Source organism: Lacerta agilis, chromosome 4, assembly GCF_009819535.1.
Source record: "Lacerta agilis isolate rLacAgi1 chromosome 4, rLacAgi1.pri, whole genome shotgun sequence".
Lineage (NCBI taxonomy): Eukaryota > Metazoa > Chordata > Lepidosauria > Squamata > Lacertidae > Lacerta > Lacerta agilis.
In genome coordinates, this window is record NC_046315.1 from 55,080,645 (window position 1) to 55,103,939 (window position 23,295).

At 41.8% G+C, this 23,295-nt stretch overlaps 1 protein-coding gene across 1 annotated transcript; it reads left to right on the forward strand.

Moving 5' to 3' along the window:
- The first annotated feature begins 762 nt into the window (after positions 1-762).
- DIPK2B (divergent protein kinase domain 2B) lies at positions 763-23,088 on the forward strand. The gene is made up of 5 exons (XM_033147122.1): positions 763-1,128; positions 8,805-9,069; positions 17,396-17,569; positions 20,280-20,568; positions 22,270-23,088. The coding sequence occupies exons 1-5, from the start codon at positions 893-895 to the stop codon at positions 22,608-22,610; spliced, it is 1,305 nt and encodes a 434-aa protein (XP_033003013.1). The 5' UTR covers positions 763-892; the 3' UTR covers positions 22,611-23,088.
- The last annotated feature ends 207 nt before the right edge of the window (positions 23,089-23,295 follow it).

Consider the following 23,295-nt stretch of genomic DNA (forward strand, 5'->3'; position numbering starts at 1 on the left):
GAGCTCCCTGCGTGGTTATTCCCCCATAACAGATACAATAAAAGACACAATGAACTTCAATCTCTCTCTTTTTAAAGTATATTTCCGTAACATAGACCTTAGGTGCTGAACATGGCCCATGTACTTTAGTTGTACAGCTCTTCTTAAATATACCTTCTTACTTTTTATGCCTTCCCATGTATTTGGTAGGAAAATGCAGAATTTGTTCCCAAAGTTTTTCTAGAACTTATACCCGGCTTTGGAAAGAAGGAAGAGAAGGAATGACAACATTTTTTAGCAATAAAATGGAAAGCATGTGACCCAGCACCTGGAAAGTACACGACTGACCAAACCACACCAGTGTTTTAAACGAAAGTGTTTACCACTGGCAAATCCATAAATTCAGTTGTTAGAGAAATTAATATGAATGAAATGGACTTACAAACAACTTAGCAATCTGATGGTCTGCATTTTGATATAAATAGTACTAAAGATTAATTTTTCATTCTTCACATGCCCTAACTATAATTGTTGTCTGTTATCATGTTATCAGAAGCAGTTCCTGTTGGATTTCACGATGAATACTTTGTGCTCCTTCAACAGGATATCCTTCGTTTGTCCCCATCAACACTATGATGAGCAAAGCTTTCATTGCATTCTGCGTTTGGTGATGGGTGGGTCAACAGCTGCTCCTAGCAGAGGAAAGGTAACTATAGCAACAAAAGTTATCTGCATCCTCATGTATTTCCTTGTGCCCACCCCAATCCATGCTCCTTCCCACCGAACTTCTGAAGCCACCAACCAGCTGGCAAGATAAGAGAGCTCAAAGTCTCTTGGGCCAAAACTCTCCAGTTGAATAAAATGTTGTTCAGTCGAAATCGGAGACCATCAGAAGCTAGGTTAGGAGTGGCAGATGTTAGCAATGAGGCCTTGGCTGCACCGCCTTTGCTCTAAATGTGTGGTCAAGCTGTTGCCTCTTCTGTGCTTGAGTCTGAACTGCAGCACTTTCTTAGCAGCAACAGTTTCCCCATCTGCAGGTCCCCGGGTCAAACTCAGCTACAGTTTTGGCCGAACTTTTTTGGGACTTGATAAATGCAATGCCTGCATTGGAACATCCATTTGCAAGAAGTTCTTTAAAGAAGAAATAAGGTCAGACTCTCCGTACCATGTTTGGGGTGGGGACAAAGGGAAGTGGAAGTCTAGCTCTATTAATATTGCCAACTGCTTGGGGTGGAGGGCACCGGGAGGATGAGCTCAAGCATGTAATTTGTCACCAGTTCATATCTGCTGTATGTGTACTTGTCAGAAGTGAATATCACCTTTACAGCCATCATAGTAAATCCCCACATCATCACCCTGCGTAATTTATAGTGCAATCCTAGGCCCACTTACTCAGAAGTAAATCTCACTGAACTCAATGCATGCACTCTCTCTTTTTTTAAAAAACTTATTTAATCAATTTTTTGATACAAACATCAACCACAAAAGACACATACAACAAAAACCATAATAGCAATAATAACACAATTTGACAATTCAGATTTGGATACACTGATATACCTATGACTACACCTTTTTAAACAATATTTCCCCACCTCTCTCCCCTCTCTCTACCTCCCACCACTATTCGCCTTATCACTTAAATATTCATTCCACATTTCTTCATATTTATCCATTCTTATTTTGCGTCAACATGCAATTTGTTCGTATGTAGCTAATCTGTCCATATTATCAATCCATGTGCTCAATGGAATCTTTTTGCGGCTCTTCCAATTCATCAAAACAAGTTTTTTTTTGCTTCTAATATAGCACGGTACATCCATTTTTATTTTTATTTTACCCCTTGAAATCTCCACTGTTAAGTTGTCAAATGACTAACCTGTCTCAGAATCATTTTGCACCAATACCGTATTCAGGAGCTCTTTGCTTATAGGCAGCTGTTAAAAAGCTGCTACTGAATTATTATTATTATTATTATTATTATTATTATTATTATTATTATTATTATTATTACCTCCCTTCACCACAAGGTCCCAGGGTGGGTTACAACAATTACAAATAAATTTTTGAAACCAAATACTGTTTTAAATACAGTTAGAACATATTACAATCGAGAGAATAAGATCCTAAAATACACATCTCAGGTGCCAAATGTCAGGGTAAAGAGCTAAGCAAGGAATAAATTTTAACCACTACATCTTAAAATATGAGTGCAACCACCACCTAGAATATGCATAAATACATATTGGCTGTGTATAGTGAATCTGCTGCAGTTCATTCATGTCAGGAAAGGTGTTAGAAATGGAATTCATGTGACCGGTTCTAGCAAAGTTAAATTCATTTTTATTCCTATTAACTACTCTTAAGCTCTGGAAGCAGCTCACAGCTTTATTCCGTTCTTGTTTTGTTTTGAAAAAGCAGTATAGGCCAAAATATTGTAATTCCAATATACCATCACCAGAAACCCCAAGTTTATTTAGAGCTGCTAAATAAAACCAGTGTCATTTGCCTACCGGACGCAAATGCCTTTCTTGAATAAAAACGGCATTTCCGTGCGCTGCTCTGGTTGGCCAGAAGCAGCTTAGTCATGCTGGCCACATGACCCGGAAGCTGTATGCCGGCTCCCTTGGCCAATAAAGTGAGATGAGCGCCGCAACCCCAGAGTCGTCCGCGACTGGACCTAATGGTCAGGGGTCCCTTTACCTTTACCTTTTAACCTTCTAAAAGTCAGGAGGACACCGGCTGCAGAGAAGGCTTGGGTTCTTTCAGCCAACTGCTGACCCTCTGATGGTGGTGGCATGCAAAACAGGGCCTCACCTCAAGATCACCTTAAGGCACAAGGGAATATACAGCAGCAGCAGGAAGAGGAGGAGGAGGAGGAGGAGGAATAAGCAGGGCTCAGGCTGCATAGCACTTTAAAATGTCAAACCCAGCTCGTAATAAGAGCTCTACTTTAGGTGGGCTGTGCCAAAGGATTTATTTTTCTTTACATTATCAAAATTGACTGAAGCATGAACGAGGCTCAAGCATTTTCATCTTGCCAGGATTTTGTTAAGCATGTCAGGACAATTGTCAAACATAAATATTCTTCTAGTGAGAGTAAAACATCTACACAAACCATTATCATAATCATTAGATCTATTTCAGATTCACAAAGCAGTGATAGCCAAGATAAAAGATATTAAGGTAGATGACAGCAGGTAAAGAGTTTTAAAAGGGACGAGTTCACTCTCTTCTAATATGATTTATATATGGAAAGGTGCTTTTAAAGATTTGGCAGCATGGTGGTGAAAAAATTGCTATATTAATAAATTATAGTTTTAACGCACCACTAGCTATATTATTACTATTACACCAAACAGAGTCAAATTACATTTTTAGATATCTGCTTCTATATAAAATATACTTCACTAAAGCAATAAAAAAAGCCTTGGTGGAGTTGCTATAAAAGACTCATTTCGCATTTTACATTTATATTTAAACCACCAAAATGCCTATCATTATGACAGGTGGGCCGTGACTCTGGAGGAAAGACCTATAGATTGCAAGAACCCTGGCAATGTACAGAATATCTCTACACCCTGCATATTTTTGCTAATACACATGGGAGAGAAAGTAAATAGTTCATTAAGAACCACTCAGGAGTCAAGGCTAGATCTTTGTCCACTCTTGGTCTGGTTTGAATTTGGAGACAAACTGGACTTATTTATTGATTTAGTGACACATAACCCACCCTTCTAGTACTTTTGCAGAGTAGCTTACAACAACTAAAATACAAAACCCCCATAATAAAACACAATACAAAACAATACCGATCTATGAATCAAAGCAGACACAACAGACATAAACCACAAACAACGTTCATCATATAAAACATTATCTCCTGAAAGGTTTTCACCAGCTGGTGGACAGTTGCCAAGGAGGTGGGCAAACAAACCTTAAAGGGCAAAGTTTTCTATATTATGGTTTGGCTCTGCATAATACATACAGTATGTCTGGAGAGTAAGAGCTCCACATTAAGGAAAGTATACAGAAGAGCAGAATTAACAACAACAACAACAACATCAGTGCCTTGGGCATAAGCTAACCTAAATCTGCCCATCACCACATCACCCATCCCACACCATCCTGTTTCTCTTTATGGCTGAGGAAGGGCACCTTTCCTGGCATTGTTGACTAGCAGGTAGGCACAGACCCAAGGGAGTATTTGGATGAAGAGGAGAAACTGGAGATCTGATATATTATTTGTACTAAGAGGATACTTAGGGACCCTGTTAATTAAAGTGCAGACCAGTAGTTTTAAAAATATTAATCATACACACTGAATTACCTGAGAAACAACTTAGCAGGGATTTATCAATGCTCTCCTGAGTAATGATAAATAAGGCAACTTGCCCTCTTGCACTGCCAGTCAACCTAATAAGTGTAGCCAGTACTCCACATAAAATGAGTGTGCCCATGCTGGACTCCCAACTCCCTTCAACATAGCCAGCATACTCAATAGTTCGGGATGCTGGAAGTTGTAGTCTGCAACATCTGAAGGGTGCCACATTGACAGGCCCTGTTATGCAGTTTTTTGCAGCTCATGATCTTGCTTTGCTCATTCTGATTAGCACTTTGCTACATCTTCTTCACTGGATGGAAGGGTTTAATAGCAAACAGCTACCATGGCACGTGCAGGGGTGGGGAAGGGAGATGCTGAATACTTCCCCCCCCCCCAAAAAAAAGAAATCCACCATGGGTGGAACCATAGGTTTTATTTCACTTCAGGCTGTAGTAGATTCTGCTGATTCTGAGTATATCAGAACCACTCTGAATTAAACGTATCATTCATTCTAAGAAGTTCTGTTATAATGTAACTTCATGCTACTCCTCTTTTCTTATCTTTGTCTGGATTAACTCTCATTAGCAAAATGGAATTACTAGCTCCGCACCCTGTTGAGTAATGAGTACTGGTCTATGTGGTAATATCGCTTTTAAAGCCTGAGATTAAATAACTTGATGTAAGAGCGAGCTGCTATTCTGGCAACACCCATGATAAGCATTTACAAAGCATGTCGGGTCATTGGTGAACTGGTTAAATGCAGATAGAGTCATGTTCCCAGAGCTATTTACCTTTGCCCTACAGGTTTCCGGATGAAGACATCCGTTTGGGTTAATTTATGTTCTTGTTTGTACTGAGTGTTAATGATAGGATGCAGCAGTTTTAATTGATTGCAATGAACAATGGCAATTATGAAACACTTGCATACAAACTACTTCACAACCTTCATAAAGTTTGTCCTCAAAGGAACTCTGTTAGGCTTGCCTTGGAAATTCCCATTTCATAGTTGGAGAACTTAGGCCAAGAAGGAGGCTGCATCAGGTTTCATAGCTGAACAGGGGGCTTCACCCCAGCACCACTCTTTCAATACCAATTTATTTCCTTGGACCCGTCCCTGTTGGCATCTATCTGTCTGAGGAGACAATGGAAGGGTGTGCCTTTAGGGGTTAAGTCTAACTGCTGGAGAGTTGCAGTGCCTGCTGTTGCTGTGTAGACTGCATTGACTCTTATTTAAGGGTCGCTTAAAAGTCCCGTCCCCCCCCCCAAATATATATATATATCTATAGGCATTTTTACATATGCTTACAGACACTCTTGTTTTATCAGGTTTAGACATGAAAATGTGAGTCCTGTATTAACCACAATGTTCAATGGCATTGCAAACGCCTCTCCGTCTCCCTTGCATGAGCAACAATCAGATCTTAAAATAAATAAAGTAAAAACGCCCCTCAGATTTCCTGGGTCCTGAAATGAAACACAACTTTGAATTCTCAAAGCTGACATTAAGACTGCTGCCCAGATTTTTTTTTTTTTTACTTCTCCTGTGCTTGTGCCTGAGGTGCACAAATTTAGCAGGCAAAGCTCTTCCCATCTTTGTAACTCCACACCAAGTTAGGCAAAGCATCACTTTTCAAAAATTCTCCATGTCAGGTTGCTGTCAAAGTGAAAGGAGCAGAGTCAGTAAAAGGGGGGAGGGAGTGCTGAATATCTAAGAATTGCTCCTCATTTCACAAAACAAAATAAAAAATAAAAAAATTCATTCCAGTAGCACCTTAGAGACCAACTAAGTTTGTTCTTGGTATGAGCTTTCATAACAATAATCAATAAAACAATGGCAAGCCACAGTACATAAAATACAGTACAAATTGAGACTAGAGGGTAGGCCAAGGCAGGTGGAAAGAGGCCTTGCCTGATGGAGTCTCTCCCCTCACAGCCCAGAATCCAGGAAATTGGGGGAGTTCTGCATTCTATTTTCATGCAATGAAATTTGGTATGGTACCCCAGCATAGGGTTCTTTTTCACCATTTAAAATTTAACACAACATGGTGTTATATCTATCAAAACATTGCAGTTGTACAATTCAGTGTAAAAGGAATATTAGAATCCAGGACAGAAACACTAGTGTTGTAATCAGGAAAACTAACACAACAATCCCCACATCTGAATGCAGCCATTGTGTCAGCAGTGTCTGCAGAGGAAGGACTTGGAGGAGAAGGAAATGGCTTGAAAAATAGATAAGGGAGGGGATGATTTCTGTTTAAGGCTGTGGTAGATTCCTTGCAAGTCAGGACATGTAAGGTGCTGAAGGTGGCATACATGGTTCCTCCCTATTTTATCCTGTCATCTTGCCTGTGAGGTATTCTAGGCTGAGCGATAGTGACTGGCCCAAGGGCAGTCAGTCAGTTTCATAGCTAATTTGGGGTGTGAATACAGGTCTTCATACACCACAATGATTCCCTGTGTTCCGCGAGTAGGGTCCATGGAACACAGTGGGACTTACTTCTGAGCAAACGTGCAGAGGATTACACTGTCTCTGTGATCATTCACAAATCTAACTTGCCAATTCAACATTCTCCCAAACTCAGAGGAGATAAAGGATTGGATTTCATTCAGTTTTGTAGAGGAGAAATGAAATCAATTTTAAGATAGTCATGCTCAAACCACACACTCCGAAGGGATTCTACTAGAATTGGTTTTAAAGCAAGGGATTCTGTGCCTAAAACTGTACGCATCTCTCAAGATCCAATTTCTCAAGATCCAAAGGAAGATATGCATGTACATTTTTAAAATTAAATTATGCAAGGGGGAGGCAGGCAAGTTTTAAAGCATGGAATCTAGTTAGACTAGAATCTAGTTAGACTAGCCATTAGAGTAAATAAAAAAGAAGTTCATGAGGAGTCAACATTATTTGAATGTTTTATCTATGCATCTGCTGCCCCGGGCTCCTTTGGGAGGCAGGGTGCGATAAAAATTGGATAAATTCTAATAACAAAGAATAATTCTTATGTAAAATAGCTTGTAGGAGAAAGAAGAAAGTGTTTGTGTACATACCCTCACACTGTGTATATGCACACAACTGATTGAGGGGCATAATGAAACAAGAGAATCCTAAATTTACTCCATTTACTTCCTCAGGAAAAGCAGGAAAAAAGGAGAAGGCTCCCTCTCATAAACAACAGCAACTGAGAGAGGGAAGCCTCAGAAATAACATGCGTATAAGGCCAAAAAGTGTGCTGTCGTGAACTACATTTGATCAAAGCAGTGAATATCACAAATATTAGCTGAGCATGTGACTGTTTCCAGTTGTCTAGGTATTTTGCAGTCAGAAGAATGGAACAGTCTCCCTCGGGAGGTTGTGGACTCTCCTTCCTTGGAAGTATTTAAGCAGAGGTTGGGTGGCCATCTGTCATGGGTGCTTTAGCTGAGATTGGGCTTGGACTAGATGACCCTTGGGGTCCCTCTTCCAACTCTACAATTCTATGATTTATGATTCTATGAAGACATAGGCTGTTCTCCCTTTTCAATTGCACAAAGGAACTTAGTGTCTGTTTCTTGTGCCCAATTATTATCATCATTGCCAGATTTGCATTAGGAAGGGTTACTGACTGAACGCCTTTATCCTGACCACTGGCCCCAGTCAACAAGGCTAATGGTCAGTGGCGAAGCTTCATGCTCTGGCACTGGGGGCGGGAAGCAGGCAGGGGCAGGGCTGGCACATGTTCTGGGGCGGGGCGCGGCACGCATTCTGGGGGCGGGGCGAGCAGCGCGGGTGGGGGGTTCAGCCGAGATGGAACCCTACCGGGATCACTCTGCCCAGGGCGCCCCACCCCCTATGCCCCGCCCTTCCTACACCAGTGCCAATGGTTAGTCTTCCATCTACTCTCAGAAACAGCCCTCCTAGTATTGTTTTTGAGGCAGAAATAGTAGCAAGCTTTAAACACCTCTGGGAGACCCATCAATTTCTGGCCTAAAAGATTCACCACACTGCTCCATTTTGTCGTTGATATATAACTGAATGTTTTATTGATGATGTCTCTGTTTTTACCGATGCATTTCTTTGCATTTTGGTTATATGCAGTATATAGATTTTTTTAAAAAAATAATCTTATTGTGCTTTATGTAAACTAGGATTTTTTCATATCAAGGGGTATGTAAATATATTATTATTACAACAGACATTTAGATGTTATAGTGATTTCTTCTGTCTGTATTATAAGCACCCCTTCTCTGGCTGCTTTCCAATTTAACTTCACTCCTGGATATTATTGTGTGGAATTGGAGTGGAGGGGGAATAAGTGATAGCTTTATCCAGTTTCAAAGAATAGAGCCTGCTTGATAAAGGCTTTGTGCCCTAATAAACAGTAGATACTACTTAGCCACCTTATAGATCTGTTTTGGAATCCTACCTGGAAATGTGAGAATTTGGCAGGCACCACGGTCAGCTGGTGCTTAGCTGGGCTAAAGTGGATTAACAATATTGCATGTCTTGATTTGATGGCAGGTTTGACAGCTGGCTTTCTTCCAGTTTAAAACTCCCTCCCAGCTACCTCTCCTACTACTCTGGGAACTACTCAGATGACAGCATAAGTTGGCGGCCAGTGGATCTCTCCAGATTAACCACAAAATACCAGCACGACCAAGCAGACAAGAGGATTTGCACTTTTCTTACCCACACAAAAAGCTGCAGCATCGAGCGAGTCTTGTGGAAAACAGAGAGATTCCAGAAATGGCTAAAAACAAAACGCCTTACCCCTGACCTGGTCCAGGTTGGTATACAGGGCCCTGAGATATGGAATTTACACAACAGAATTTGTCACAGGAGTAAAGTGTTTTATTTTTATGGGATCTGGTTCTCTCGTATACACCCCACCCCACCCCAGCACACACACACCACACACCACCAAGAAATCACTTGTAATTTGCTGGATCTGGCTCAGTTTCTACTAGTTTTCTTCACTACTTGGATACAGAAGGAAGCCATATACACAACACAGTCATACCTGAAACTAAAGTTAACATATGGATGGGGTGCATGCCATCACTTAGTAAAAGCCATTCATAATACTCTGCAAAGTGGTGAATGAAATCTTGCCACACCCCTGTACCTGATCAGAAACCAAATCAAGGAAAGTTTTGTCCAAACCGGTTATCTGCACGCAAACTGCAAACATGTCAGAAAATAATTACCGTATTTTCCGGTGTATAAGACGACTGGGCGTATAAGACGACCCCCAACTTTTCCAGTTAAAATATAGAGTTTGAGGTATACTCGACTGCAGATTCTCCACCCGGCGTATAAGACGACCCCCGACTTTTGAGAAGATTTTCCTGGATTAAAAAGTAGTCTTATACGCCAGAATATACGGTATTCACCTCAGCCTCTTGAATCTGTGTGGTACGGAAAATCAAGCAAGAGTTTGGCAGTCCCTTATTATGACATAAGTTCCCATGGACTGCAAAATGCCATGGATTTGCTTTTGTTTTTGTTACTTTCTCTTACGTTCCCACCGACTGCCATCTTTGAAGGCTAGCCATTGTTCAGTGCTTACCTCCAAAATGCATAAGCTAATGTGGGTGACAGGGTTATGAATTTGGGCCAGGCATGTTGGAACGAGCTGGTGACTGGTCTCTTCCAATCTCGGAGAAAACTCCTATTGCATAAGAAGCTTCAGCAAAAGTAGCAACCTGATCTTTACTCTTTTAGACCCATCCCTGCTAGGTGTTGGTGCCAGTGACTTTTCTAAAGGGCAACCAAAGCATCACCTGCTGCTCAGCTGATGCCAATGTCTGTGGGTGCGTCGTGTCAAGGTAGGGCAGTGTTGGGTCATCGCCCCCCCCCCGGATTCTTGCAGACACAGCCACCCTACAGAAGAAACTTGCGATCCTCCTAGAGTATCAGACACACTGTGGTGGCTTCATGCCCAGAGGCAGGCACCAGCCCAGCACTCTCAAGTGTCTTTCATCTCTCTCACCCAACTATAGTGATGCATGTCATGCGAGAGGAAGTCTGTTGGCCTTTTTACTGAATTCCTTCTGAGTCACGTAGGTTGAGTGAAGAGATAAATCTCATCTTTTGGCTGTAGTTCCTGCTGTTTTGGGACAGTTGCTGGGCAGTTGCTGTCTCCAAGGAGCAGGAGCAAAAGGCCAAGAATTGGGGGGGGGGGGCAAACAACAAAACAGCAGCAAAGCACACCAGCAGCATTGAAGAGCCAAAGAAGGAAGGAAGGGAAATGGAAGCAACAGCACTGGGCAATTGGGCATTGGCTACCCAGAACTCTTTGATGGGGGAAATGTACTGTGAATACTTTAAATATATAGTATATATGCAGCAGTGGCCATCTTACCCTCAAACACAGGATGCTGGTTTTTATTGTTGTTGTTGTTACAGGTGGATAGCCGTGTTGGTCTGCCATAGTTGAAACAAAATAGAAAATTCTTTCCAGTAGCACCTTAGAAACCAACTGAGTTTGTTCTTGGTATGGGCTTTCGTGTGCATGCACACTTCTTCAGATACACTGAGACAGAAGTCACCAGATCCTTAAATATAGTGAGGGAGTGGGGAGGGGTATTACTCAAAAGGGTGGTGGGAATGGGTGATCAGCTGATAGGTGTGGAAAACCTGTTGACGACTCTTAACAGCTGCAATTAGTCTTGCAGGGAAAGGCAAGGGGTGAGATGGCTAAAGTTAGCTTTGTTATGTATAATGAGATAAGAATCCAATGTCTTTGTTCAGACCAGGTTTCTCCATGGTTTTAAGTTTGATGATTAGTTGCGATTCAGCCACTTCTCTTTCCAGTCTATTTCTGAAATTTCTTTGTATTAAGACAGCTACTTTGAGATCTTTTATAGAATGTCCTGGGAGATTGAAGTGTTCTCCTACTGTTGTTGTTGTTGTTGAATTGTGGAGAAAGAAAGATGCTGACCACTAGTTGCACCAGAGAGCCTTCTCACATTTGGTCAGCAGATAAATGATGCTGGTGTTACAGCTTTCAGTTCACCTAATTTTCAAAAGCAGGAATCATCTATTTAAGTAACTGAGATGTTTTGCCAAAAGAGGGTTATAGGATGGGCTCTTTAGAGACTTTGTGTCTCTTACTTGATTCCGTCAAACAAATGCTGGCCTGTTTTGTTCTTTCCTTCTTCATCCCGCAGAGCTGCTACAGTTAGGCATGTTCTTGGGTAGGAATAACATTCCAGTCTTTCGGATAGAGCAAGCTCCACAGAGCACCCACCTGCATGCCCAAACAGTTGTTACCTTCCAGATGTCAGGAGGGAGGGCATTCTAGACGTAGGCATCAGTATGGAGAAACTTCTCAGGGAGGTATGCCAGACACAATACACGTCACATCCACTGAGAGGGTTTTAAAATTATTTTTACTTTTTGAGCCAGCTTAGTCATTTATTGACCCTTTCTCCCTCTGTGTCTGACCCACATAACGACACTTAAGTATAAGCAAGCCCATATTTGTGCTACTATTATCAGAAAAGTAGACAACTGATATATTGTACAAGCAAAATAACTTTTTAAATGAAAGATAAGCGGCTCTAACAGAGATACAGTATTACCAAATTTCCCACAAGGGAGGCCTCGTCACCTAACAACAAATTAAAATAACAGAAGATGAATGAAGAACAAAACAAATGCATGGACACTGAGGCTTTGACACTTTACACATTTACCGGGAAGTAGTCCTCTGCAACTCAATAGAGCTAACTTCTGAGCAGGCAAACATAGGCTTGCACTGCCAGCTCTATCTTTCCAGCTTGTAAATCAAGGAGAGTGTCACTGTGGGAAAAAGGACCCTGCCTGCCTGAGCACAGAAGTGCTTTAATCTGGAATCTCACATTTCCCTTCCCCCTCAAACCCCCTGTGCTACTCCAAGATTTAAAACTGTTCGATTTCCAGCCCCCACAGGTCCTCTCCCTTACTCCACAAGATGGCAGCATGAAACATGTCACTAGAGCATTGTTGGCAAAACAGAACTGCAGCTGTGCAAGAAGTATGGGGAATCCCCTCTAGCAAGCAAGCAAGATTTCCTATTATGAGCATGTAGGTTCACAACAGTAGAGTTCCACTGCTTTAACACGAGGGCCACAGCCAACTTTTTATTCAGAAAATGTAGGAATGTTTAAGTAGAAAAATCGACATGGCATATATTCGCCGCCTCCTTCTACGCTAGGGCAAGCTTCACATTGCTCCGAGTAGCTTCTGACAGAAGTTTACCACAGCGAGGTGCCTCCCCTTTCTCTACTCCCTTCTCTTCCCTTGTTCAGTTTGGATGAAACCCAATCTCTGCTGGCTGCCTTGTGCCACACAAATATCTCCCAGAGTGCAAAATCTTTTATGCGTACTGTACTTTCCATTTGAGCACTCCCTAGAGCGTTGGAGTTGAGCCAATTTCTCTCACAGGCTAAAGTTTCCTCTCTGTGTTGAAGGCGCCTGCCGAACTTCTAAGTAGGCTCGACATTTGCTGGGAAGTCAAACTCATGGTGCCAGATGGAAAAATCAATCGGAACTAGGGATAGCCACACACTAGATAAAGTTTGGGGTTTTTTATTTTGGTATAACTTTTTAATGGGCACAATAGCTTTTTCTCCACTTGCCTCAGTTATTTGTATGCACTAGATTTCAACTAAATAATGCTACATACCCAGTTGGAAGAAGACCAGCTTTGTTACCAACACTCATTTTTCTTTCCTGGCTTTGGCTACCATTTTACTTGACTACCATGAGTACCAAAACACTGGATATATTAGCAGACTTTTGCGAAATATTGGCAAAATATACTGCTGCGTAGTCCATGTTCTGGGGAAAGGAACTGCACATTTTAAAGCTCAGTCTTCCAAATAAAATTATTCCAATGTTTATTTATATTTATAACCCATTCTGTTCCAGAGGCTCAGTGCAGGTAATCTCAGAGGGATTATTGGTTTGTTTGATTGATTCAATTCCATTTATGGATCATTTCCCATGAAATATGCTGAAACAATTTCACAGTAAACAAAAAACAAGAAACCTATCAACAATAAAAAACAAAACAATTACAGTGTGTGTGTGTGTGTGTGTGTGTGTGTGTGTACCTTTTTTTAAAAAAATCCATATATAAAAACAAAACAAAAAAATTAATATGTAAAAACAATTTCAAATCTAATAAAGATACAGGTGGGAATAAGTATTCAAATTCAATACAGGCTGGGAGAAATACTGTTCACTTCAGGCTTGACGAAGTCCTGTGAGAACTTCACACAGTCTCTCAAGACTTGGGGCTGGGTGCCAACCATGGAATATTTGGCTGGGCGGTGACTTTTACTGCCTGTCTCTTCATTGTCACAAGTCCTGGCTAGGTAGTCACTAGACATGGCTGCATCTAGACACATCAAAGAAGCGATTCAGTTAAACACGTTTTAAACTTTGTATGAGAAATCGCGTTGGCAAAAGAGGAACTCCACACTACCACCTGGTGTCACAGTGTTATAATGCATATACAGTCAAACCTTGGTTGTCGAACGTAATCCATTCTGGAAGCCTGTTCAGCTTCCAAAATGTTCGACAACCGAGGCAAGGCTTCTGATTGGTTGCAGGAGATTCTTGCACTCAAGTGGAAGGCGCATCGGACGTTTGGCTTCTGAAAAACGTTCGAAAACCAGAATGCTCACTTCCGGGTTTTTGGTGTTCAGGAGCCAAAACGTTCCAAAACGGGGGCATTTGAGAACTGAGGTTTGACTGTACGACACTTTTTCTTTACCAATCTAGCTGAGTCCTTACCCCCAACCCCCACAGTACATTAAAACCGTGTGTGTGTGTGTGTGTGTGTGTGTGTGTGTGTGTGTGTATACATACCACCCAGTCTAAAAGGTCATAGATAGTTAAGAGTCAAAGGCCTGGTTAAAAAGGAAGGTTTTTGCCCAGCACCTGAAGATATATAATGATGGCTCCAGGTGCACCTCCCTAGGAAGAGTATTCCAGAATGCACCAGGGAACTGCACCAGAGAATCCAAACACAGTGTTACTCCATTTAGGAATACTGTGTTTCTTTCCCTTTTCTTTCATTCTAAATAAAAAGGGCATCTACTGCCATGTGCACAACAATTCCTGCATTGCAGGGGGTTGGACTAGATGACCCCTTGGATCTCTCCCAACTCTACAGAATCTGTGATTCTGATTCAAAGGTCTGGAGTACTCTTGGGATTACACTGTGAATGGCTGTTCCTATGGGTTTGTTGTTTATTTGTTTGTTTGTTTTTACCAGCAGCAGAAAATAGGCATTGATACCCTTGCCTAACCCAGTAATCCTCTTTCATTGACAGGCTAAGCAACTGCAAATAGCACATTTCAAAGAATAGCATCTCTAAAGTACACTTACTCCCACTGCTGCATCAAGGTAGTTGTACTCCCTTGACGGTTGTGTCTTCCTGTATGTAGTTTTGGATACAGAGGAGACTTGACAGAAGTTATTGGGCTCAAGTAATTTTCTTTTATAGTGCAAAGAATTATGACAAGCCTTAACATACTTGAATCAAAATGACAGACCATGAAATAATGTTTTTCACTTTACGCCGGCTGCCCTGTCTGACCCAGCTATCAATTGAGTGGCCTGCCACAATGATTATTTCATCTGTCACAATGAAAATCTTTATTGCAAACTACAAATGCTCCTTTGCTGAAAAGACTTGCCTGCCCCAGAGACAACCTCGATTTAACTTTGTGCTTATATGCAACTCTGAATGGAGTAAGTTCCAGGTTATGTTACTTGCATTTCAGTTCCAAATAAACGTGTGTGAGTTTTTTCTTTTGACTCTTGGTTTGGAGGGATTTTTATTTATTTTTATTTTTTTAGCATTTTGAGTTATATCCAATGGACTCAAGTTAGTCCTGTCCACTAATTGTAGGGGATCTACTTGGAGTAGGACTAACATTGAATTCAATCCTACTATCTTAAGTCTTTTTTCCTAATATTAATGGGGGGGAGGAATTATGGTGCAGATGGACAATGGCCACCATTTAATTTTTTCTTTTAAAATAGCCTCCCCACCCCCCACAATGTTATGATAGAAGTGTTTTTAGAATTAGATCTGCTGCGGAAGTGAATTGCCATTTGATCTGAACTGAAAAGTGTAGCTACCTTTCTTCGCACAGCCCTCCAGTATAAAGCAGAGGTGTGTGTACCAAGTCAAAACAAATCAATAAATTCAATCAATTAAGTTTATTGTTCTGCTACAATGAATCAATATATATCAACTATTCAGTCAACTGGCCAATCGTTTTGGTTACACAAACTTTGACATTTGATTTAAGCTGCTAATTAATGAAAAGAAAAGCCGATCATTTAATGCTCAGTTGCAGAAAAAAAGGGGGAAATCAATAATACATTCATACACAGCAAAATTCTCTCTCAAAAATGAGAAGGAGGCCTAGGCCAATAAATGTTACAAAAAAGCAACATCAACTTCGATGTTAACAAATAGGAAAACCTCCCCCTTTAACCTCTAGATCCCTTTGAGCCATTCGAAATAGCTACACCAAAGGGCAGCCTTTTGACACTCAACTCTGGTGCCTGGCCTCAGTTTCCAGCTAACTAGTTAGGAGTGGCCCCAGGTGGGCAGTGCCACAGGAATAATGGTCCTATTTGCCATGGCTAGTGCATTCCAGAGACCAGGGAATCAGGAAGCCAGAGGTGCCCTAGCAGCTAAGCAAACAGTTAACTGGCTCCAAGTTGTAAAAGCAACTGCAAAATATTTTTAAGTGTTGCCATCAAATTTTAGGAATTACAGATCTAAACAAAAAACATTACAAATCTATACATACTGAATCACCATCAGTGACAGTATAAAAAGGTTCTCTGAAACAAACATTTGCACCAGCCATCTAAACAACTACAGGGTGTGAGTCTGGCGAGTCTTTGTCAAAAGAGAGTTTCAAATGGCAGGTAGCACCAACAAAAGGCTTACGGGATTCTCATGTTCTAGGAATATGCCAGATGTCACTTCCCTGACATTTCTTGATCCCAGTTCATTCAGGGTTCTAAAGGTAAGAACCACTGCCTTAAATTCTGTCCGGAAACTAACTGGCAACTAGTGCTGTTCTTTTAAAGGTAAAGTAAAGGGACCCCTGACCGTTAAGTCCAGTTGCGGACGACTCTGGGGTTGCAGCGCTCATCTCGCTTTACTGGCCGAGGGAGCCGGCATTTGTCCGCAGACAGCTTTTCCGGGTCATGTGGCCAGCATGACTAAGCCGCTTCTGGCGAACCAGAGCAGCGCACAGAAATGCCATTTACCTTCCTGCCAGAGTGGTACCTATTTATCTACTTGCACTTTGATGTGCTTTTGAACTGCTAGGTGGGCAGGAGCTGGGACCGAGCAATGGGAGCTCACCCTGTCACAGGGATTCAAACCGCCAACCTTCTGATTGGCAAGCCTTAGGCTCAGTGGTTTACACCACAGCGCCACCCACAACCCTTCTAGTGCTGTTTTAACTAAATTTAATCTTTTAGTGCTGGTTTAATTTGAGCTTTGCAGTAGGTCTCAGGCAATATCTTGGCTGACACATTTTGAACTAGGGTTGCCCTGTCAGGAGCACTCCAGATCCAAGTGATACAGGAGGCATTTTGACAGCTGTGCGTATGAATGTGAATGCATATGCTGATGGAAGTGCTTGATACCAATGGCAGTGCTTCTTTGTAGCTATTAGCTATTAGGCATGGTAATATATCACAGGACCAGTTATTTCAAAATAATTCTACTATTGTTGGGAGTTTTCACTGTGCAGTGGGATGTGATTTTCATATGGATCCATTATAAATATCATAAGCAATTTATTCATATTTCTATTATATAAACATGCATGTGCATATGGGTTCTTTTGTACATCACTTTTCAGCTATGATTTTAATTAAAAAATAATTAAGCAGGGCCACTGAATTTAATGTGTACCTGCTTCTTCAGATGCTCTGTTTAATTATATACAGCAGTGCTAATTTATAGGGTCAGGTCCTAACCATACAAAGGGACATACGTAACACAGGCCCAGTCAATCAAAGCCCCTGTGCTATATGCAGAGAAAAGACTGACCTTTTCCCCTTCTTTTCATTTTAGGGTCTGAGTACACCGATGCTTCGCTGCCCTTCACAACGGCTGCTGGACCGAATAGTGCGGCGATATGCTGAAGTAGCAGATGCTGGTAGTGTCTACATGGACCATTTCACCGACCGGGATAAATTGCGCCTCCTCTACACACTCTCAGTTAATGCACATCCCATCATGTTACAGGTACAACTCCATCTGTCTTCCTGTGGTGTAAATTACCACTTCATGACCCAAGTTCAAGTCATTATGACCAGCTGGAGCTACAGTAAACTTGGTTTGAAAATAGGGATCAGTAGGTTTCATAGACACTCTGCTGCACAGAGAACTGCAGGAGCCTAAGTTTACAAGCCAAGTGGATTGGACACTTGCCTTGTCAGAGATCAAGAACAACCTCATAAAATCGGAATCAATGCACACTATACTGTGACTCCCTCTCTGAGAAGCTGTGCTCAAATGAAAAATGGCAGTGGGTGGGAGTATTATTTTGTTTAGCAAAATTGTGTGGTACTTAACCGCACAGGTTCTGGTGAACTGAAGAGAGTCATGACGGCCAATTCAAGCAACAGGCATACAGACCCACACCCTCTCAGTGCATACACACAACATATTGAATATAGGCACAGCAAGCCAGACCCTTTGAATTAGCCATTATTAAACTCCCTGAAGTATGCAACATGAACCAAGTGACAAAAATGCGCACCAGCCAATTTACAGGCCAATTCCCACAGTTGGTTTCCAATGTGCACACTCTGGCCATTCAGAAAAAGAGATTAAAAAGTCAGCACAGACTAAAAAGAGAAGTCCCAAAGTGGTGGTGTCCATCAAACTTGAGCCTACTTCATACAAAACAAGAGGGCTGTATTTTAAAGCTGAGAGGGTGTTTTTTTAAGCAATCAGAAATCCTGCTAAGATGCTGAATGAGGCCTTAGTGATATATTACATGCAACATCTTGACAGTCAACATTAGGTGCATAACTTGACAATTTTACACTTGGAAGAATCTAAGAGGGCAACATGTTCCATTTTATTACCGGTAAGTCTTTGCTTTTGGAAATCATGGGCATATTTGACCAACTTCTAGTGAACGAAACCAATGGTTCGTATCCCACAAAACTATGGACCCCAGACTGATATGATATGAAGGTCTTTGGGATGCCAAGTGGAAGACTTTTGCAGATATGAGTCTCCTTGTTTAGGGGCGTCGTGTCAAGGACTGAACCTGGGGGCCTTGCACATGCAAAAGATGGGCACTACTGCCAAGATAAAGCACATAGCCGCAACAACTCTAAAGGTGGTGGTTCTTTTCCCACCTAGCTGTCTCTCTCTGTTGTTTTCACAGAAGAAGCACATCATGATTATTCACATTTTTCTTCCTTAATGTCTACAATGGTAGAAACAATCATTAACCTCTAATAAAACTCCATTAAATACAATGGGGCATATTACTGACTCATATGATTCCTTAGGGTGTATATCTAAAGCCTTGGAGTGGCTGTTAAACAGTTTAAAGCTGACCCTTGCATTAACTTCAGCCCAGATTGTTGAATGTGTGCTTAAACTGGTTTTAACTTTTTATTTCAGCGGGTCGGCAAGTTCATATGGGAGAAGGGAGTCCTGTTAATATAATTCCTTCTTCTTTTCCCCTTTATGAATATTGCAAAACTTAACCATACATGTTTTATCTTTATGTTTTACTTTGCATTATTACCTTCACTAAGTTGGTGTCTGAGAATACATTTGTCAACACATAACCATGTTATCAGAAGGGACAACCCTGTTACAAGTCTTCGGTGGGTAGTGGCTGCCCATCAAAAAGACTGAGGTGATCAATCAGCATACATGGTTACTTAACAGGGTAATTGGAACAACTATTTATTTCTTATAAAATCTTCCTTTTACTGGCCATTACCAGTGAACACTCAGCCATTTTGATATCTGGGAGGAGACTGTGACATTGGTTTGCCTGTTCTGAGTAAGGAGAGGAGACCTAGAAAGGAGAGGTTTTTATTCTGGCTACCTCAAAGATAAGAAATTTTACCATTTTGAAAGTGACTGGCAGAGTTTGCATAAATGCTACTGTTGCACCGGGACGGATACTGCTATTGGAGCTGTGCACTAGGTTGGCTGGAGGGTCTCAGATGAGTTAGTCACACACAGCCATTGGTCACTGTGAGTCAGGTTGGATTGGCCCAGAGCAATTGGTGGCTGTAAGGAGGGAGGGCATCAGGCAGAAAGGAGAGCCGGGCAGCACGTGAAATAGGCCGACAACTGAGCAGTGGATGCACCTTCCCAAAAGAAAGTAGACCCAAGCAGTGGCTCTCCTTCCTCCTTGATTGCAGGATCAACAGCTGTTGAGCAGAGGCATAGATCCTGCACAGGACTGGATCCTCCTCCTTAACAGCTGTTAAACTGTACTATCCAATCCTATGCCATGCTGTGGCCAAAACCCTTTAAAAGGGTTTTTAAAATTGGGGATGGGGAGAATTAGTCCCACCCTGAATTGTTTCGGGAACAAATCAGGGGTGGGTGGCCCCCAGGATAGCATATTGCCCTGATATGGGTGTCTCGGAGCAGGGCCACAGGGTGGGTTGTTTGTGGACAGCCCTAATTGCTGTGAATGCTCTTGCAGTGTGTTTGCTTTGACATTTCATAAAATACCTGCTTGGAAGTTATGAATTCAAGTAAACAAAATATGACAAAACATTGCAATCCTCCAGTGCTCACTTCTTCAAAAGGTGTGGTGGAACTTCTGGTGGGGAGGGCAAAACAATATACAAGTTAAGCCAAGATTGAAGGGGCTTTTTAAAAGGTGGGACGTATTCTTACCTTCACATCATCGCAGAAATAGTCCCACATTTGCACTAACACGGTTTGTGTCCCCTGTGTTGCACAGATTTTCCCTGGAGCAGAAGGGTGGCCATTTCCAAAATACTTGGGGTCCTGCGGCCGGCTGATAGTCACTACCAGCACCAGACCTTTGAAGGAATTCTTTGGCTTGTCTTCTGATGTGGCAGCAGACCTAGCTCTTCAGCTCCTTGCTATCATCAATTCCATGCGGAACAATGACCTGAACTATTTATTCTACTTTACCCATGTCGATGCTGGCACATTTGGCGTTTTCAACAATGGACATCTGTTTATCCGGGATGCCAGCACACTGGGAGTCATTGACAAGCAGGAAGGTACTCAGCTTCATCTTTGAATAAGCATCTGTCACATGAGGATATGATGAGGCGGCGGCGGGGGGGGGGAGGGAATAGATCTTTAGCTTCAAGCTTTTTGATGGTAGATCAGTTAATTGAAAGGAATGAAAGGTGACAATCTGTATACCAATAAGATTCTGTGCAATTGGAAATTAGCACATTCAGCATAACTCAAACACTCACACACGAACATTCATATTATGGCAGAAAATTGTCAGATTATCAAAATGAGCACATGCACACTTTCAATGTGTGCACCTGAAGCAAAGCCAGAGTTCCAAAGCAAAGCAGGACAACTAGACGTTTAAGTTTGAAAAAAAGGAAGAGAAGTAGCTAGCTTTCAGCTGGAAGAAAAAACTGAGGAAAGTGCCAGGATGGGTAGAAAAACAAACAAACAAACAAACAAACAAACAAACAAACCTATAATCAAAGCAACTGGGGAAAACATTCTACATGGTCCAGTCCTGGACACCTGACAAGCACAGGTAATCAGAGAGAACAAGCAGCATAAATATGGGAAGTAAGCAATCAAAGCACATGAGTTTACCAAGGGTAATATGGAAACTAAAGGAGAGATACTCCAGGTTCCAGTATTTTAAAAATGGGCAACCTGCCCCGCACCCATCAAGTGATCCTGGGACCAGCTATTCACTTTAATCTATTAAAAGTGTGACCAACTTCTCTGGAGAAATATGGAGAGAGAAAGAGGTTTCTGATTAAGGCCTGCTCTATTGTTTGCTGGGCAGCTTGATGGTTCCCCTAAGGACAGATCCCCGTCCACAAGTTCTTAGAAACAGCTAAGGCAGCCTCAAGCAGCTTTCACAAAAGGTAGACCATTTGACTGATGATGCTCGCATTCGCTGTACATTTTATAGCTTTTACCTGAAACCCAGTCCTACGAAGTTTAGATCTAATTTCAAAATGTAAAATCAAAGCCCAAATTGAGAAACATTATGTACAGTCCTTTAGAGGACCATTTCATTTCAGAGTTCAAGCGTAGTCGCATGACTGAATGCTCAATATGTCCCTGTACATGGAAAGATAGCATGTTAGGGAGAGGACTGGGACACAACTATTCTCTCAGACATAATATGTAATATGGGCAGGGTAAATAATTAATTATTCATCATCAACATCACAATAATTATGGAGGATCCTTGTTTTTAGACAGGCCTAGGCAAACTGACCACTGGTCCTGTTAGCTAGGGATGATGGGAGTTGTAGTCGGAAAACATCTGGAGGGCCATTTGCCTATGCCTGTTCTTAGAAGGTGGGAAGAGATGGAGGTCTCACACCTTGCCAAGAACCTGGCAGCATGAAACTTCTGTTCTTCTACTAGCTCATATCTTTTCCCTGTAGAAGAGTCAAAAGACAAGCTGATCCATTTGTGATCCAATTGACCACCTAATCTAAATTTAAACACTGCTGAGCTGTATAAAGACAATATTTGCTCACATAAAATTGTGGCACCTGAAAGATTAACCAATTATTACAGTACTGCATAAACCTTTCATGAAGTACAGCCCACTTCATCAGATGCTTATGCCATAATAAATGTTAGTCTTTAAGATGCCCTGGCATTCTTTTGTTGTTTTTGCTGCAGTGCAGACTAACATGGTTCTCCTCCTGGAATTTGTTCATATATGTTTATAATCAAAGCTCCTTGTTACTTTCTGTTAGGCAAGCAGTTGATGGACGGACAACAGGAACATAAGGACATATTCAGCTGCCTGGTTACAGACTGCCAGTCTGAGCTTCCCTCCTGTAAATCCATCAAGGATACACAAAGCCTCATCATGGTTTGTGAGGAACTTTTGCCTAAACTGTTAAAGGAAAAATTTCTGCCTCCTGTCCAGGAGAAGATTGACAGAGCTCTGAGCAGGTGTGCAGACAGTTTTCTAACTGACCAAGAAGTAATCAGGGCAGCTCAGGTGCTGGAAGAGATTTTGAAACCTCTGCAGACTTGCGATCCTCGTTTTGCCTACCGCTATCCTGATTGCAAATACAGAGATAAACCCTAAAAGGAAAGCTTGCCGCCATCTACCTACTTCTTCTACCTTTGAAGTCAAAAGAATAGAATCATCCAGGAAATCCCCCAGTGGGAGGCAAACACTGATTTTGCCATCATTAGACATTCACTTTGCAAACATTCCATGATGAAACTCAGTGGTCCTGTTAGGGTTGCTCTTCAAAGGCAACCTCTGTGAGCTCCTTGTTACTGGCCACCACATTCTAACTTCTCACATTTACCTTGCTTTTACAAATGCCTTCAGCAAGATCAATGCAAATCTCACAAGCTTGTTGTTTAAGAGCATGCTAAAGATGAACCGAGCCATTGTTACAATGGTGACTTTCTTTCTAGGAAGCTGCTCTCTATGGCTGCACAGACTTTGCTGACTACTTGTAGGTGGTGGAATCAGTTGTCCCTTTCAGGACAACATAGACATCCCTGCCCTGCTGCAAATCACTCTTCCCTTTCCTCCACTTCTGTTGGAAACATGAAACACACATGGGTAGCTCCATCTTTTTAACTGCAAGCTTTCTGCTCCATGTTCCCTTTCCTTCTGGGCTGAGTCAGAGAAAGCAGGGAGAGTATAAGGGGCACACATGGCCCCACTAGCAAATTGCCTATGCTTTACTTTCTTCCATCACATGTGCTTGAAATCTTGCCTTTCTTTATTCTATCTTCATACCCAGAACCAATTT

Excerpts from the sequence above, each read along its gene's own strand:
- DIPK2B (XM_033147122.1), top strand. The coding sequence starts at position 893 with ATGTTAGCAATGAGGCCTTGGCTGCACCGCCTTTGCTCTAAATGTGTG. Across the intron at positions 9,070-17,395 it reads TTACCCCTGACCTGGTCCAG|GGTCTGAGTACACCGATGCT; the intron begins GTTGGTATACAG and ends TTTTCATTTTAG. Across the intron at positions 20,569-22,269 it reads AGTCATTGACAAGCAGGAAG|GCAAGCAGTTGATGGACGGA; the intron begins GTACTCAGCTTC and ends ACTTTCTGTTAG.